This window comes from Cotesia glomerata, linkage group LG9, assembly GCF_020080835.1.
Source record: "Cotesia glomerata isolate CgM1 linkage group LG9, MPM_Cglom_v2.3, whole genome shotgun sequence".
Classification (NCBI taxonomy): Eukaryota; Metazoa; Arthropoda; class Insecta; order Hymenoptera; family Braconidae; genus Cotesia; species Cotesia glomerata.
This window is the reverse complement of record NC_058166.1, coordinates 15,847,427-15,864,654: the sequence shown is the minus strand read 5'-3', so window position 1 is coordinate 15,864,654 and position 17,228 is coordinate 15,847,427. Positions and strand designations below refer to the sequence as shown.

Here is a 17,228-nt window from a genome sequence, read left to right as displayed (position 1 = left end):
TTAAAAAAGTACAGTGCAATTTAACAAAAAGTCATTATTTAATAAAGCAAAATTTTATTTATTTATAGTTCACCAGTCTCGGCAGTCACATAGTGACTGCAAGGTTGCTAGTTATTTTTAATCAATATTTTACACTAGATAACATTTTTACCTTGTATTGATCCTCAAAATTAATGCAATTTTCAGAGTACATTTATCTAATTTTCATAAAATTAAATATATTTTGAAAATTAACATATATTAATCATAACAATAAAATAAAAATTTCATTTTAATTCCCGTTTAGAAATAGACATTTTTATAAAATTTTTTTAATCAAAAATTGTTTTATATAATACACTTTAGAGTAATTCTAAAATAATCAATAAAAATTCTATTGTTATTAATTATTATTATTTTAATTTCATTCAAAATATAAATAATTATTAATAAAATATTGCATTTATAGCTTTTGTTCAATTTTATCATACAAAAAATTTTTCTTTTAATTTTCTATAAATTCAATTATTCATAAAAAAAGTCAATATAGAAAAAAATATAGTCTCAAATAAATTTAAATAAAATTACTATTATTCAGAATATTTTTTTATTTGAAAAAAAAAAATTCCATAAAAATATTTATTTAAATTGAAACTCTAAAAAAGCAAAATAAAAATTATATTTATAAATAAATAATTTAACTAATAAAAAAAGAAAAAAATTTTATTTAATCTCAAGTACCATAAATGTAATTAATATAAAAGTCTACCAAAAAACGCATACGCCGCAAGCTTGCTTTATAAATACAAACAAGCGATAAATATAAGTCACTAAAAAACATGAAAATATTTAATCTCCAACAAAAATAGAACATATCGTATCACACTATTTGATTTGGGGCTTTTTATATTTTTAATTTAAATCCCGACAAATTCCAAAGCAAATATAAAAAACGAGTGACCTGCAACCTTTTGAAAAATTGAACTTTTAACGCTTACACCCACGAACTTCAATAAAACACTCCACCGAGCTGACATATGATAGCTCTGGCCAAAAGTACTCAAATAAAATATTTATATTAATGCCGAGTAAACGATAAACAAAGAGAACTTCAACCCAGAGACAATACTAATCGCAATCGCGCTAATGGCATTTCAGGAAGCGTTTTCAAGCATTGCCTACGACTGACCTTTGACCATTAAACCGCCCGCATAATGATCATCGCCCACTTACTTGCGTTTCAAATTCCAGATTAATAAAAACTTTTTAATATACTGAGCTTTCAGAGAATTGTTGACGAATAAAAACTCATAAGCTGTGTAGGTGTTATGTGTTATCGACAAAAGCATTTTTATGAGTTATAATTATAATAGCTTCAAGCGCTTTTTAACTGAGAATTAATAAAGTGGGATGTAATTTATCGAGTGTTAAATTTTTAAATGTCAAGTGTGAGTTTAAAGGCTTGATTTTAAGTGAAATATTGGAGGTATAAAAAATTGATAAGGATTAGTATTTACTTCTTAAAAGAAAGGTCCTTAACAATTTTAATTTATCTCCCTTCTTCGCTCAGAATTTGAGTTTTTAATTCAAAACTACACAGAAAAAAAGTTTCACTTGAGCCAAGAAAATATTTTTCTTCCTAATTATTTTCTTGAAAAAAAAAATTTTTTTTGACAAGAAATTTCACTTATTCCAACAAAATTAATTCTCTTGCTTTAAGAAATACGTATCTTGATCCAAGAAAATTTATTTAAGTCAAGAAAATCTTGCTTTGAGAAAATTCAGCCTCGTGTTATAAGCTAATATTTATATTTGTATTTGTAAAATGATTGCCGTAAGATGGACGGTGTGGCTTAATGTATATAGAATAAGCGAAAGGAAATTTAGTATAGACCGGATAGCTCAAATGGTAGAGTAGCCGACATGTCTTCGGAAGGTTCTGGGTTCGAATCCCTGTCCGAGCTATCTAATAATTTTTTCTCGCATACTCTATAAACTCACATTAAGATGATCCTCTCCGCACTCCTTTCTCAATCCTTTCCTACCAATATCCTGTTACGTGAATGTGGAACGCTTCACGTAATAATTACCGTAACTCCTATTCTTTCCCGCTTCACAGCATTATTTATAATTGTAAAAAAATGTATATTCCCTAAAGTATCTAAAAATCTTGATCAAATATAAAAATTTATTATATCAAGTATTTATGATAATTTGAATTAAGAAAAAATGACTTCAACCAAGAATAGAATTTGAAGAAAAATTTTTACAAATATAAATAATGCTGTGATGCGGGAAAGAATAGGAGTTACGGTAATTATTACGTGAAGCGTTCCACATTCACGTAACAGGATATTGGTAGGAAAGGATTGAGAAAGAAATGTGGAGAGGATCATCTTAATGTGAGTTTATAGAATATGCGAGAAAAAATTATTAGATAGCTCGGACTGAGATTCGAACCCAGAACCTTCCGAAGACATGTCGGCTACTCTACCATTTGAGCTATCCGGTCTATACTAAATTTTATTATATTTTTGCAAATAACGATATGAGACTGACTATAGCAAATAGATATTTAAAGACATCTACCTAAAAAATAGGATTTTTTACATATAAAAGTCATTTGATGATAAAAGCTAAAATTTAATTTATTATTGATTTTTTTTTAATTTTCTCAACTACGAAATAAATTGAAAAAAGTATTAAAAGTCGACGAACAATAGTTTAAATTGAAGATAATTAAACAAATTATGACAAAATTGTATTAAAATTACGACTATGAGACCGGCTACCACCGATAGATTTCTAAAGAAATCTATACCTAAAAAATTAGTGAATCCTATCGATCAATAATCAAATTACTAGCGCTACTTTGCTGCTCTGCAAGGTTCAGACGAATACGACAAACACTATTGTGTCAAATTTGGCCATATTTTATTATAGAAATACTTTTTCACGCAATTTTACACTGTTTTTTTCTAGAGAAAAAATTACGTGATATTTGTTAAGATCCCCCCCCCCCTTCCCCCTAAGTGAGATTTGGTAAGATTTAGCATGATCCACTCCCCCCCTAGAACACCTCACGTAATTAATGGACGCCCCCTAACAGTTATTATTACTGATTACCATCATAATAGTAGTAGTTACCATCAGGATGGTAAATACTACAATTCAGATGGTTTATTTAATTATTTAAATAATATTTACTACTATCGAATTCAGTTAATAAATTTTAACATAACTAGATAATAAACTCTACTATAAAATTTTCTCCGTGTATACTTTAACATTTTGGACTTTCACTTAGCGATTATTACTGTTTGAAATAATATTTTCTTCCGTGTAAATAATAAATTGTAGCATTTAAATGATAAATATTATAAAGTAATTATTAAAATTACAATTTTACTGTTTGAAATGGTAATTTTTTCCAGTTGATAATTACTTATTATAAATCGACTATTTATTTATTACAATTTACTTTTTTCCGTGTACAAAAAAATTTATCTCTCTTCCTTTTCCCAGAACATGAGTTTTAAATTAAAAAACAGAAATATAAAACTTATCCAAGGTTTTCAAAATTTGTAAATAAAAATTCTGAGCTAAATTTTGTAAATCTTATCGTTAAATTATAAATTCGACAAAAGTTACAATTTTGAATAATCAAATAAAACGAATCAAATTTCAGAATAAAATCTTACCATTTTCCCTTATAAATATAAACTAAACTGCACGCTTATCGCCACCAATTCGACTTAAATTCCTCGGAAAAATTTTCCAGTAAAAACGCGTTCAACAATGATTGACATAAAACTAGAATTTGAAAAAAAAGTCGAAGCTAAAAAAAAACGCGAGATGTTTATGGTTATTTTGATAAATTCACAATAGGCAGAACACACTAATGTGAATTTTTTTGCGAGTGTAAAAGTGCATAAGCACATTGATGTTCACCCTGTCTGGAATAATGTGTCACGGTATATAGTCTATGAAAAAGAGAAAAAAGATGGCGGCAAACAAGAGTTAGTAGAGCTTGCAAGGGCAAAAGAAGAAAAATAAAAAAGTTCCGAGGTAAAGTAGAGCAAAGTTAACGTTGCGCTAGTCTGACCACGAACCTCAGCTGCCATCATTTCTTCTTTGCAACCCCTACCTTTAAAATCTATCTACATATATATGTACATACATACAAATATAGATATATTAGATTTCTTTGGTGGGCAAACCAACGAGCAAAAGTTATAATTTTTGTGCCCTCATGAAAGGAGTTGCTTGTAAAATTGCGCGCGCAGAGGGAGCTTGCAAAGCTATCGTGGTATTCGACCCGGGAGCTGGTCCTATTGGCCGAGAGCTTGCGAAAGTTCTCCCAGGTAACTCTGAGCTTTGGCGACGCCCACTTTCCACTTTGTACCGATATGATAAGAAAACCATCACGAATAAATTTAGTCGCTCTGTGTTATATTCTGACACGAGTGTACTTTATTTTATTTTATATATAAATATGATTCGAATGGAAGCACAGCTTTATGCTTCTACCCACCCGCAATCTCTCTCTTTGCTTATATTGTGTACTTAATGTACTTACACTGCATTATAGTTTTATTTATTTACAAGTCGAGAAATTACCGAAAGATTTTATGGGACATTAGTTGGAACGGCGAAAAATTTTGTTCTGTGTTATGGAAGATTACAGCTCCCCAGAGAGTGGACACTAGACTGATATGAGGAAATTGAGACTACTTGGCGCCTCGTTAGAGCCACTACCATTGAATCTCACCCTATGTCATCTGCCTGAAGGGTATTTGTCTTTATATATGCTGTAATTTTTTTTCATCGTCTGAATTTTTCTGGAAGTTATTTTTTTTTTTATTTAGAATTTTTTTAGGGAAGAAATTGAGTAGTAATTTCTGTTTTAGTCAGACCTGATTTTTTTTTGGTACTTTTTAATTTTTTTTTTGCTTAAAATAAATATTTTAACGTGTTTTATTATTGGATTTTTTTTTTTTTTTGATAAATATCTTCTTTGTAAAAGTAAATTTTAAAAAAAAATTTATGAAGTGTTATTAAATTTTTACATAAAAATGTGGGTTTATAAAAAAATTTACGCATAAATTTAGCGAATAAAATAGTAAAAGAAGTTGAAAGATTGTAAAGTTGACAAAATGGCGGGCTTTCATAAAATGGCGGGATGCGCGCGCAGAGAAATTAATTTTGAATTTGATTTATTATGACTTTGATTTAGTTTTTAGGTTTTAGAGTATTTTTTGAAGTGAAATTTTTGGAAATTTATTATTAAAGAAGGAATTAATGAATTGATTAATAAATACTAGCAACCATGCAGTCACTATGTGACTGCCGTAACTCGTGAATTATAAATAAATAAAATTATGTTTTATTAAATAATTACTTTTGTTAAATTGCACTGTACTTTCTTAAATATTGACATTCTTAAAGATATAAGCTCATCCCGATGTTACATTCATCAAGAGCTTTCATTTGAGTACCCACATGGATTTTTGATATATTTTTCATATATACATATATATAATATATGTAAATATATCAAAAATTGATGTGGGTACTCAAATAAAAGGTCTCGATGAGTATAACATCGGGATGAGCTTATATCTTGAAAAATGTCAATAGCTCACAAAATACAGGGTCGTATCTTAACTATTGACGATTATAAAGATATAAGCTCATACCGATTTTACACTCATCAAGAGCTTTCATTTGAGTACCCACATGCATTTTTGATATATTCTTCATATGTACATATATATAAATATATAAAATATATGAAAAATTGATGTGGGTACTCAAATGAAAGGTCTTGATGAGAGTAACATCGGGATGAGCTTATATCTTTAAAAATATCATAAGTTGACAAGATACAAGGTAATTTCTTAACTATTGACGTTTTTAAAGATATAAGCTCATACCGATGTTACATCCACCAAGAGCTTTCATTTGAGTACCCACATGCATTTTTGATATATTTTTTATATATACATATATATAAATATATAAAATATATGAAAAATTGATGTGGGTACTCAAATAAAAGGTCTCGATGAGTATAACATCAGGATGAGCTTATATCTTGAAAAACGTTCATAATTCACAAGATACAAGGTCATTTCTTAATTATAAATCTAGAAATAGAGCATTTTTTAATGCAGCCTAAATACTCATTATCATAAATTGAATATCGGTGAAAATGAAATGAAACCTTAAAAAATCACAAATTTAAATCAAGACCTTTGTAATGACATTAAATTTCACTAAAAAAATCGATTTTATCATTTGTCTACCCTAAAAAAATTTGTCTTATTCTCTTAATAATATAGATTTGTGAATTGAATTAAAAAAAAATTCTTACCTGGTTTTTTTGACACAATAGATCAACATACTTAAAAATTGTTTTATTTTACGGCAGATTTACGATAATTATATAAATTGATCAAAATAAATTTTTTCAATTCTTTTTAAAGGTATATTAGTGATAAATAAAAGTTTTATGTCAACCAACAATCATTAATAAAATTTATCTACTTATATCTACGGTTTTGTAGTATTTTTTTTTATCAAAAAAACGGAAATTTTTTTCTTTTTTTTGACTAATTTTGAAGAAAAAAAACTAAATATTTTTTGACCTGATTTTTTTCTTCACATCAAATTTATTTCTACTTCTAATAAACAATTTTTTTTTGTCTATACATTTCTGTCTAAATAAAATTTTTTATAAATTTAGTGTAAGCTTTTTACTTAAATTAAAAATCAAAAAGTTAAATTTTTAGAAAATTATTTAAACTTTAAAATAAAAATTGCAAATTGAATAATTCCATTAAAAAAACTCAGAGTGTTAAAAAAAAAATCTTTAATCACCAATTTACTTCCAAATAAAAATCCCAATAATTGAAAAAAATAAAATAATCGTAAGTTCGTTTATTTTTGTAGCATAAGCGGTTTATCTTAACCGGTCCAGCTTTCGGCGATGATATAAAAAAAAATAATTAAATATAAATGCTCTTAGAGGATCCATATAGGTCCTTATATCCCAATATACACTGATTTGGCTCAGTATCTGTACTAGACTGGATTCAGAGGGTGGAGGAGCTCTTGGCAGCGACTCCCCTCGAATAATGGTTGCAGGGGCGTCAACGAGTGCCTGATGCCTGAGGATAGATCACTTGCCTACTGCTCCGCTGTTCTCTATTACATTACACTACATTATATTCCGACAGTATATGCCAACGACGGGGAAAAGTGACGGCGTTCCCTTAAAGGGACGCCCCTGTAATACCAGGGTACTAAAATCCGGCTTACCAGATAAACGATCTAACTATCATATCAGGGTTACACTAATATAACTTCTAACATTGAATTATGTTAGATTTCAACTCCCGACAAAACTAAACCGGGAAGAATAAATTTCTTCATTTTCCCTTTAGTGATTTTCGCTCCCTATTTTTTATTTTTTTACTTCTCGACTTGCTTGGGCCGCGGGGAAAATCTGTCCTGACCCTCAACATCGGCAATTGACAAATCGATCTACTTTGCAGTTATAATATAAGTCGTAATTATCATAAGTGATAAGATTAATGTTATACACTGTGAAAAGTCGGGAGTGAATTTTGAATTAGAATTTTAGAGTGAAGAAATTATAAACATTGAATTTTTTTTTTAGCGAAGTAAATGGATTTTTATCCGAAATGATTGTGGGAATAAATTTTAATTTAAATAATTTATCTAAAGTTTAGAATTGTAAATATGAATTATATGTATTTTTAAAGAAATTTGGAATATTGAACCAAATTTTTATAAAGATTATTTTATTTTTAAGTTTTTTTGATAAATCTTGGCGTATAATAAATTAGTAACATTACTACGTTTAGTTAAATAATATTGATTAATTTAATACTAGCAGCCCTGCAGTCACTATATGACTGCCGTGACTTGTGAACTATAAATAAATAAAATTTTACTTTATTCAATAATGAATTTTGTTAAATTGCACTGTACTTTCTTAACTATTGACAATTGTAAAGATATAAGCTCATCCCGATGTTACACTCATCAAGAGCTTTCATTTGAGTACCCGCATGCATTTTGATATATATATATATATATATATATATATATATATATATATATATATATATATATATATATATATATAAATATATGAAAAATTGATGTTGGTACTCAAATGAAAGGTCGTGATAAGTGTGACATCAAGATGAGCTTATATCTTCAAAAATGTCAATAATTAAAAAATTACATTGTATCTTCTAAACTAATAATAATTCTAACGATATAAGCTCATCTATAGATGTTACACTCATCAAGAGCTTTCATTTGAGTACCAACATGCATTTTTGATATATTTTTTATATATACATATATATAATATATATAAATATATGAAAAACTGATGTGGGTACTCAAATGAAAGGTCTTGATAAGTATAACATCAGGATGAGTTTATATCTTAAAAAATGTCAATAATTAAGAAATTATATTGTATCTTCTAAACTAATGATATTTCTAACAATATAAGCTCATCTAGATGTTACACTCATCAAGAGCTTTCATTTGAGTACCAACATGCATTTTTGATATATTTTTTATATATACATATATATAATATATATAAATATATGAAAAACTGATGTGGGTACTCAAATGAAAGGTCTTGATAAGTATAACATCAGGATGAGTTTATATCTTAAAAAATGACAATAATTAAGAAATTATATTTTATCTTCTAAACTAATGATATTTCTAACAATATAAGCTCATCTAGATGTTACACTCATCAAGAGCTTTCATTTGATTACCCATATGAATTTTTCATATATTTTTTATATATACATATATATTATATATATAATATATAATATATAATATATAATATATAATATATAATATATATAAATATATGAAAAATTGATGTGGGTACTCAAATGAAAGGTCTCGATGAGTGTAATGTCGGGATGAGCTTATATCTTTAAAAATGTCAATAATTCGCGAGATACAAGGTCATTTTTTAATTTTGTATCTAGAGATAGAATATTTTCGAATGCAGCCTAAATACTTATCATCATAAATTTACTATTGATGAGAATGATATGAAACGTTGAAAAGGCACAAATTAAAGTCAAAACCTTTGCAATGACACTAAATTTTACTATAAAACCCGATTTTATCATGTGACTATCCTGGACACAAAATTTTTCTTATTCACTTAATAGTATAGATAACTGAAATTAATGTTTATATGGCAATTATTAGAATTTTTTAAGAAATAAATTAATATAATCATAATTTATATAAAAATGCGACTTGTAAAAATTAAAAAAAAAATATTGATACAATTTTAAAATTTATTTTTTATTTCAAACTAAAGAAAAACATTATATGAATTCTTAAATCTACAATTATTATTTGAAAAAATAATATAAATAATAAAATCCGTGGAGTGAATTTCACTCCGGAAGGAATAAATCCCTTAAAAATTATCCACACTACAAATTTTTTACAGCGTAATAAAAATTGTAACATGAATGATAATTGATAATACTAATTTAATGATGATTTATTTTGCAGGTCGACTTCGGGGACATCGTATTCCCGGTGCATCTTGAAATTCCACGGCCCCGAGTGCTGCCCGAGTTTTCCCGGCTGGCTCACGGACTCCGGAGCGGAAACATAAGTATCCTAGATAGCAAAACTCTGTACATACCGAACCTACATTACGACGGAGCTGGACCCGATGCCTACTTCTGGGTTGGAACGGGGCCAGAACCCAACACAATGGGCTTTAAAGTTCCCAATGAAGTTGGAGGGTAAAGATATACCTTTATATATCTATATACTTTTCTATATATTTATAGACCTACTGTGTATGGTAGTTACTTAATATAAGGAGCTCTAATTGCTGCCGAGTCAATTGAAATTACTTTTAAAAAATTTATGGACAATGGTTTTATTTTTAAATGCAAGTTTGCTGAAAGACTTCTTCGCGATAAACTGTAGAGTTTTATTCTTTTTTTTTTTTTTTTTGGGAAAAAGTTTAAGTCTAAACAGATATAATTGTTATCTCTTTTATTTATTATTGATAATATAGTTATTTGTTATCAACATAATTAGTCAATTGATTTATCCAAAAAATAAATTAAAAATTATAATTATTATCCAAATATTCAGGCTATGTTTGTACGTCAAATTTTTTTTTTTTTAATTTTGGTAATTTTTTAAAAATAAATTTCCTAAAAGGGGAATAAGCTTTTAAAAAATTAAATTTAAGATATAAAATTACGTTTATAGAACAATTATTCATTCTTATAATTAATCTTAACAATTATTTTGAAGAAAAAGCCGATTTTTTAATCATTAATAAAATATTTTTTAAATGATGGAAAAAATAATGAATAGACAATTTTTAATTTTAGTTTGAAAAAAAAATTGAGTTAATTTAATAGAAAAATTCGTGAGCCAAGAAAAAAATTTATGTTTAAATTTTTTTATTGGAAAAAAAATTCTTAAATCAAGTAAAATTTACTCAAACCAAGAAAAATTTATTTATTTATTTATTTATTGAAATTTAAATGCCAAGGCATAGAGCCAAATAGCAAAAAGTAAAATAAATCCACAGATTCGGTAGAATTTGGCGCCAAGTTCCGTTCAAATCCGTTGTAAACGGAGCGCCAGACTACCGACTGTGTTTACTGTGAGCAGAACGGTTTTTTGAGGCTGCGAAATTTTATTTAATTCTAAAATACTTTTTTTACCCAATTTGTTTATTATAACAGTAATTCATAATTTATTTCACCGTATTAATTAATTATATTCACTTATAACAATTTATTTACTTGAAATTATTAAATTTTATCAGCACATACTATAGCTCGCTCACAAATTTCGATCCTAACTTTTTTTTGATGGAGAAAGGTCAGCGCCACAGACTAGATAAAATAAAAATGTGTAGTAATCCTCCTATAGATACGAAACTACAGTTGAAAAAAGTAATTCACAGCTTACATTTACGGCCGCCAGGGTGCACTGGAATTATATCTACATAAACTGTAGCTTCAAGGGGATAATTTGCAGTAAAAAATGCTGCCAACGCGAGATTTAAGTTGGTATTAATTGTAAATTTTCATTATAATTACAAAAAATACTAAAATCCGAACAAAAACAGTTTCACTGTAAAAAAATCGCGCCAAGTCCACGTTCATAAAACTATTAGGAAAAAAAAAATTTTTTTTTCTTTACAAAAAGATACAAAATAAAAAAATTAAAAAATCCAAGTAACCGATATGATTGTTTTTGATTTTCGGAAATTAAAAAAAATTTTATTGTAAATTTAAAAATTAAAAAAAAATTTTAGAACGTACTTGGTGTGCGTCATTGTGTATTTCAATTTTTTTAAAGTCTTAGTAAATAGATTTTACGAATTTCATTAAAAGTAAAATATTTTGCAACCACGCACACTAAATACGTTCTAAATTTTTTTTTTTAATTTTTAAATTTACAATAAAATTTTTTTTAATTTTCGAAAATCATAAGCAATCATATCGGTTACTTGGATTTTTTAATTTATTTATTTTGTATCTTTTTGTAAAGAAAAAATAATTCTCCTACATTATAAAAAATCCGAACAAAAACAGTTTCTCTGTAAAGAAATCGCGCCAAGTCCACGTTCATAAGACTATTAAGAAAAAAAAAATTTGTTATTTTCTTTACAAAAATATATAAAATAAAAAAATAAAAAAATCCAAGTAACCGATATGATTGTTTATGATTTTCGGAAGTTAAAAAAAATTTTGTTACAAATTTAAAAATTAAAAAAAAAATTTGGAACGTATTTAGTGTGCTCGGTTGCAAAATATTTTACTTTTAATGAAATTCGTAAAATCTATTTACTAGGACTTTAAAAAAATTGAAATACACAATGACGCACACCAAGTACGTTCCAAAATTTTTTTCTTAATTTTTAAATTTATAACAAAATTTTTTTTAACTTCCGAAAATCATAAACAATCATATCGGTTACTTGGATTTTTTTATTTTTTTATTTTATATATTTTTGTAAAGAAAATAACAAATTTTTTTTTTCTTAATAGTCTTATGAACGTGGACTTGGCGCGATTTCTTTACAGTGAAACTGTTTTTGTTCGGATTTTAGTATTTTTTGTAATTATAATAAAAATTTACAATTGGTACCAACTTAAATCTGGCGTTGGTTGCATTTTTTATAGCAAATTATCCCCTTGAAACTACAGTTTATGTAAAAATAATTCCAGCGCACCCTGGCGGGTGTAGATGCAAGCTGTGAAATATCTTTTTTTAACTGTAGTTTCTCATCTAATGAAGGATTACTATGCATTCTCGAATTATTTAGTCTGTGGCAGATCACTTTGCCCATCGAAAAAAAGTCAGGATCGAAATTTTTGCGTTGCTATAGTTTGTGCTGATTAAATTTAATAATTTCAAGTAGATTAATTGTTATAAGTGAATATAATTAATTAATAACAGTCAAATAAAGTATGAATTACTGTTATAATATACAATTTAGGAAAAAAAAGTACCGTAGAATTAAATAAAATTTTGCAACCTCAAAATAACCGTTCTGCTTACAGTAAACACAGTCGGTAGTCTGGCGCTCCGTTTACAGCAGATTTGAACGGAACTTGGCGCCAGATTCTACCGAATCTGTGGATTATTTAAAAAAAGCTAATACTTGTCCTTTTTTAAACACGGGTAACGATCGTAGCTCCTGAAATTAATACTAAGTCAACAAGCTCTGTAGTGGTTGAGAGAACTAGGAACTAATTAGACTTGTCTTTGCACACAGACTGACAAAGCTGCGGGGCTACCAAGGAGAGGATATTGAAATCGTTCTACCGGGAAATTTAACTGTCTTTGACATCGATTGGTTGTCTGTTTGGTGCGTGCAGTACAAGCATAATTTCGGGCATGTAATGATCCCGAAAGACCTAGACGTTCCGCCTGCCCTTGGACAGACTAAAATCACGGTAATTGTAATAATTAATTTTTTTTTTATGTACCAACTAAAAACAACTAATAAAATTATTAAAATTATTCCCTTTGACTGGAACAGCCTCCGTGGTGGTATAATCCAGTAAGTATAGTAGACTTACGAGCCCGTTTTAATAGTAAAACTATTAAAAATTCTCAATTAAGGTCCAAAGGATTTACCAAGTATCGAGTATTAATTATTTTAATTTTAATTTAAATTCAGACGAGCAGCAGCCCGCCGATAGCGCCAATGCCGCCGATAACGCTCAACGAGCTGAGCAATTGCAAGGAACTGTTGGACGGCAGAGTCCAGGTCCAGTGGGAGCTGATGGGCGAGGATGTTCAAATCCGCGTTTCAGGGAGGATAAGAGAGGACCAGTATATCGCTTTCGGGTTGTCAGGGCGAGAGGGCAGGAGGGAAATGATTGGCGGAGACGTTGTCGTAGTTGGTTACGATAAAAGGAAGAAAAGATTCTTCGCTGAGGATTATTATTTGTCGGACCTTGCTCAGTGCGATGGCAGAAGGGGCGTTTGTCCTGATGAACGCGTCGGTGGTAAAAATGACGCTGTTCTTATTGACGGTGAACGTAAAAACGGCGTTACTACAGGTAAAGAAAATTTTTTTTCAATGATTTTTAGAAAAAATTAAGGTAGTACCTCCGCGACAATCCAGATCAAAAATTTTGACTCGCTATCCATGTTATACGTATCGACAGAGCTAAGGTTGTAGGTTAAGATTTTTTAACGTTACTGTACTCGTCACTACTATATTCTCTATACATATACACACACACTACGGTTTCAGTGACTAGCGGCTGTTTTTTGTACCCCCTCTCCTAAAAATAATCCTCTAAAAGTGAAATTGATTTTAATTAATCTCGAAAACTACATGGTAAAAAATTTTCATTTTTTTTTTAATTGTTCGAAATATCATATTCTTCAATCTACTAGTTTTTTGATAAAGTCTTGAAATTCTTTCGATGGAAAAAATTAAAAATACTGTCATTTTCCCACGCTTCTCCTATGTTACATGTACAAAAATGTCATTTTCAATTGCAATTATCTCGAGCTTGGTGTGGTAAATCGTCTTCAAATTTTAACAGCATATGTATTATGTATTTAATGACTTATATTCAAAGTTTCGAGGATTTCTTGAAATATTGCTTTCATAACCGTACTACCTTAAGTTTTTAATTTTTCACATTAATTTAAGGTTTGATTTAAGAAATGATAATTAAATTTTAATATGGAGAAAAAAAAATGCAAGTATACATTTAATAATAATTAGGTAAATTGTTTGAAAAATATACAGTTGGTAAAAAAGTATCTGAATTTTTTAGAAAAATAAATTATTGCAAAGAAAATTTTTTAAAAACTTGATATTTAAAAATTGTAAAAACTATAAATGCAATTTTGCATTTATCAATTTTTTTGCTTACAAATTTTTGGAAATTCTTTATCAATCATTAAATAGAAACTTAAAATCAATTTTTAACTTCTCACTACGAAAATCGAAGATTTTCAAAAATCGGGAAGTTGTTGTTTTCACCCCGTTTTGCAAAAACCGAGTTTTCATCAGATCTCGACGTTTGAAGGTCACAGGAAGCTTCCCTGACTATCCCTGCGAGGTTGTCACGGTGTCTGTATGTATGTATGTATGTATGTGTGTGTGTGTGTGTGTGTGTGTGTGTGTGTGTGTGTGTGTGTGTGTGTGTGTGTGTGTGTGTGTGTGTGTGTGTGTGTGTGTGTGTGTGTGTGTGTGTTTTTCTTTCAAGAGACGCTGCGCGTAGGCTACTACAGCTGTCCAGTTTTCTTCTTGTGTGTGTGTGTGTGTGTGTGAAAGTATGTGAACCGCTTATAACTTTTGAACGGCTTGACCGATTTCATCGCGGTTGGTGCCATTCGAAAGGGCTTGACCAAACTTAGATTTTGAATACTATTTGGACCGATTCAGATCAATAAATTTTGATAAATCTTAAAAAAACTGAAAAAAAAAATTTTTTCAAATGTGGTTTTTTTGGAATAACTTTTAAACGGCTTGATGGTTCAATTCCAAAAACTAATCAGCTCTTAACCTCAAAAAACCACGTCGATCGCCACCAGTCCGGTCAAAATCGGTTGATTCGTTCGAGAAATATCGTGAGCTAAAGAAAACCGAAAAAAATGTTTTTTCGGAATAACTCCAAAATTTCTAGCGCGATCAATTCAAAATTTGAGATTCTTCGTGAGGCTTGAAAAACTACGTCGAATGCTACCAACCGCGTGAAAATCGGTTTATTTATTCAAAAGTTATTGCGGTTTAAAAATTCAAAAAATAGTGTCATCAAAACCCTATCAGACTTTTGAGCTCGAAGAGCTCAAAAGCATAGGAAAACTATCTCTATGAGCTTGGAGAGCTCAAAATAACCCATAAATTGTATTTTTGAGCTCGAAGAGCTCAAAAACGTCATTGGTGCAATTTTAAACGCCTAAGTATAAAATTAGCGGGAAGTTGCAGGGATGGCCTTCAGGGTCAACCGTTTTCCTAATTTTTTTTTTTCAATTAAGGTATTTCGATCATAAATGCACTGATAGAAAATTTATGTTGACTCAAGAGATATTTTCTTGATCTAAGAATTTATTTTGGAAGACAAATGATTATTTTGCTTTAAGAATTTCTTGTCTTGATTTAGATTTTCTTGGCTTAAGAGCTATATTATCTTCAATCGATACATTTAAGTTTTTCAATCAAAATAACATTATCGTTTAAAAAACTTAAAATAATTCATCAAAGTATATTTCAAAAACTAAATAGTCTTTAATTGTTATACCAAATAAAAATTATTTCTTGGAAATAAGTAAATTAATGGATGACTCAAAAAAAAAAGGCATTCTTAACACAAGTCGGTAACATCTTGAATCAATGTTATCGCCTATCTTGAACCAAGAGACAAAAATTCTTGAAAGAAATATATCTATATCTAGTTTCAAGAGTTCAAGTTTTGAAGAAAAAAAGTTTCTTGAATCAAGATTGATTTTCTATCAGTGTGCAGAATTTTAATAAGTTTTCGAAATTTGAAATATGGGTAATAGAATACGCATTAGATATGCTGTTGAAATTTTAAATCAATTGACCATACCAGAAATGAGATAATTGTAATTAAAAATGACATTTTAGCAGACAGTATGGGTAATGAGTGAGAAAATAACAAATATTAATGGTTATTGCATTGAAAGAATTTTAAGATCGTTTAAAAAAACGGATACCTGTTAGAATACTATATTTTAAATAACCCAAAGAAATTTTGAAAATTTTTACCCTGTAGTTTTTTATAAATTGTTAATAAACTGGCTAATTAAACAAAAATAACCATTAGTAAAAGCGAATAAAAGATAACTCATGAGAAAGGCTGCACTAGCGAGTGAAAAGGAAAGAAATAGCACAAACTATATGTCCCAAATGGACTACTTTAAGGTTTGATTTAAAAAATGATAATTAAATTTAAATATGGAGAAAAAAAAATGCAAAAATACATTTAATAATAATTAGGTAAATTGTTTGAGAAATATACAGTTGGTAAAAAAATATCTGAATTTATTTGAAAAATAAATTATTGCAAAGAAAATTTTTTAAAAACTTGATATTTAAAAATTGTAAAAACTATAAATGCAATTTTGCATTTATCAATTTTTTTGCTTACAAATTTTTTGAAATTCTTTATCAATTATTAAATAGAGACTTAAATCAATTATTTTTTTTTTTTTTAATTAAACTCGGTGATATAAAAGGATAGTTTTGATTTTAGAAATTTTAAACTTGCGCATTGAAAATGATCCGAAGAGATAAATAGACTTTTATTGACAAAACTAAAATAGTATCCTTTGACAAGTAACTGGTAACTGGGTAAACACGGGTCGGATAATATATCAAACATTAGTTCTTTAAAAGGGTGGAAATTTTGATATTACACAGAAGCGGGTTTTGATTAAGCCTTTGAAATAGTTTAAATTTAGTGAAAAATAATTTTTCAAAATTTTTGGTCAATGTTCTCATGTTTTATCAACAATAATTGAATTTCGAAAAAATTTTAAATGTAGTTAATTTTATTAAAAACTTCAAAAAAATATCAAAATTGATTCTAATTAGCAAGTTGTCTAACTTAAGGTATTACCCTCGCGACTTCCGTCGTCAAAAGTTTATGCTAAAGTGTACGGTACACATACCGGAT

General features: G+C 28.3%; 1 protein-coding gene across 4 annotated transcripts in view; it reads left to right on the top strand.

The window, feature by feature from the left end:
- The window catches only part of LOC123272164 (protein Skeletor, isoforms B/C), a 74,199-nt gene that overhangs the window by 50,522 nt on the left and 6,449 nt on the right, over nt 1–17,228 (top strand). For 3 of the 4 annotated variants that reach the window (XM_044738863.1, XM_044738864.1, XM_044738862.1), the window contains exons 5-8: nt 9,586–9,824; nt 12,836–13,016; nt 13,103–13,123; nt 13,244–13,628. In XM_044738863.1, the coding sequence (XP_044594798.1) occupies nt 9,586–9,824; nt 12,836–13,016; nt 13,103–13,123; nt 13,244–13,628 (826 nt within the window). The remainder of the gene's footprint in view (nt 1–9,585; nt 9,825–12,835; nt 13,017–13,102; nt 13,124–13,243; nt 13,629–17,228) is intronic. The other variant, XM_044738865.1, reaches the window with a different exon arrangement.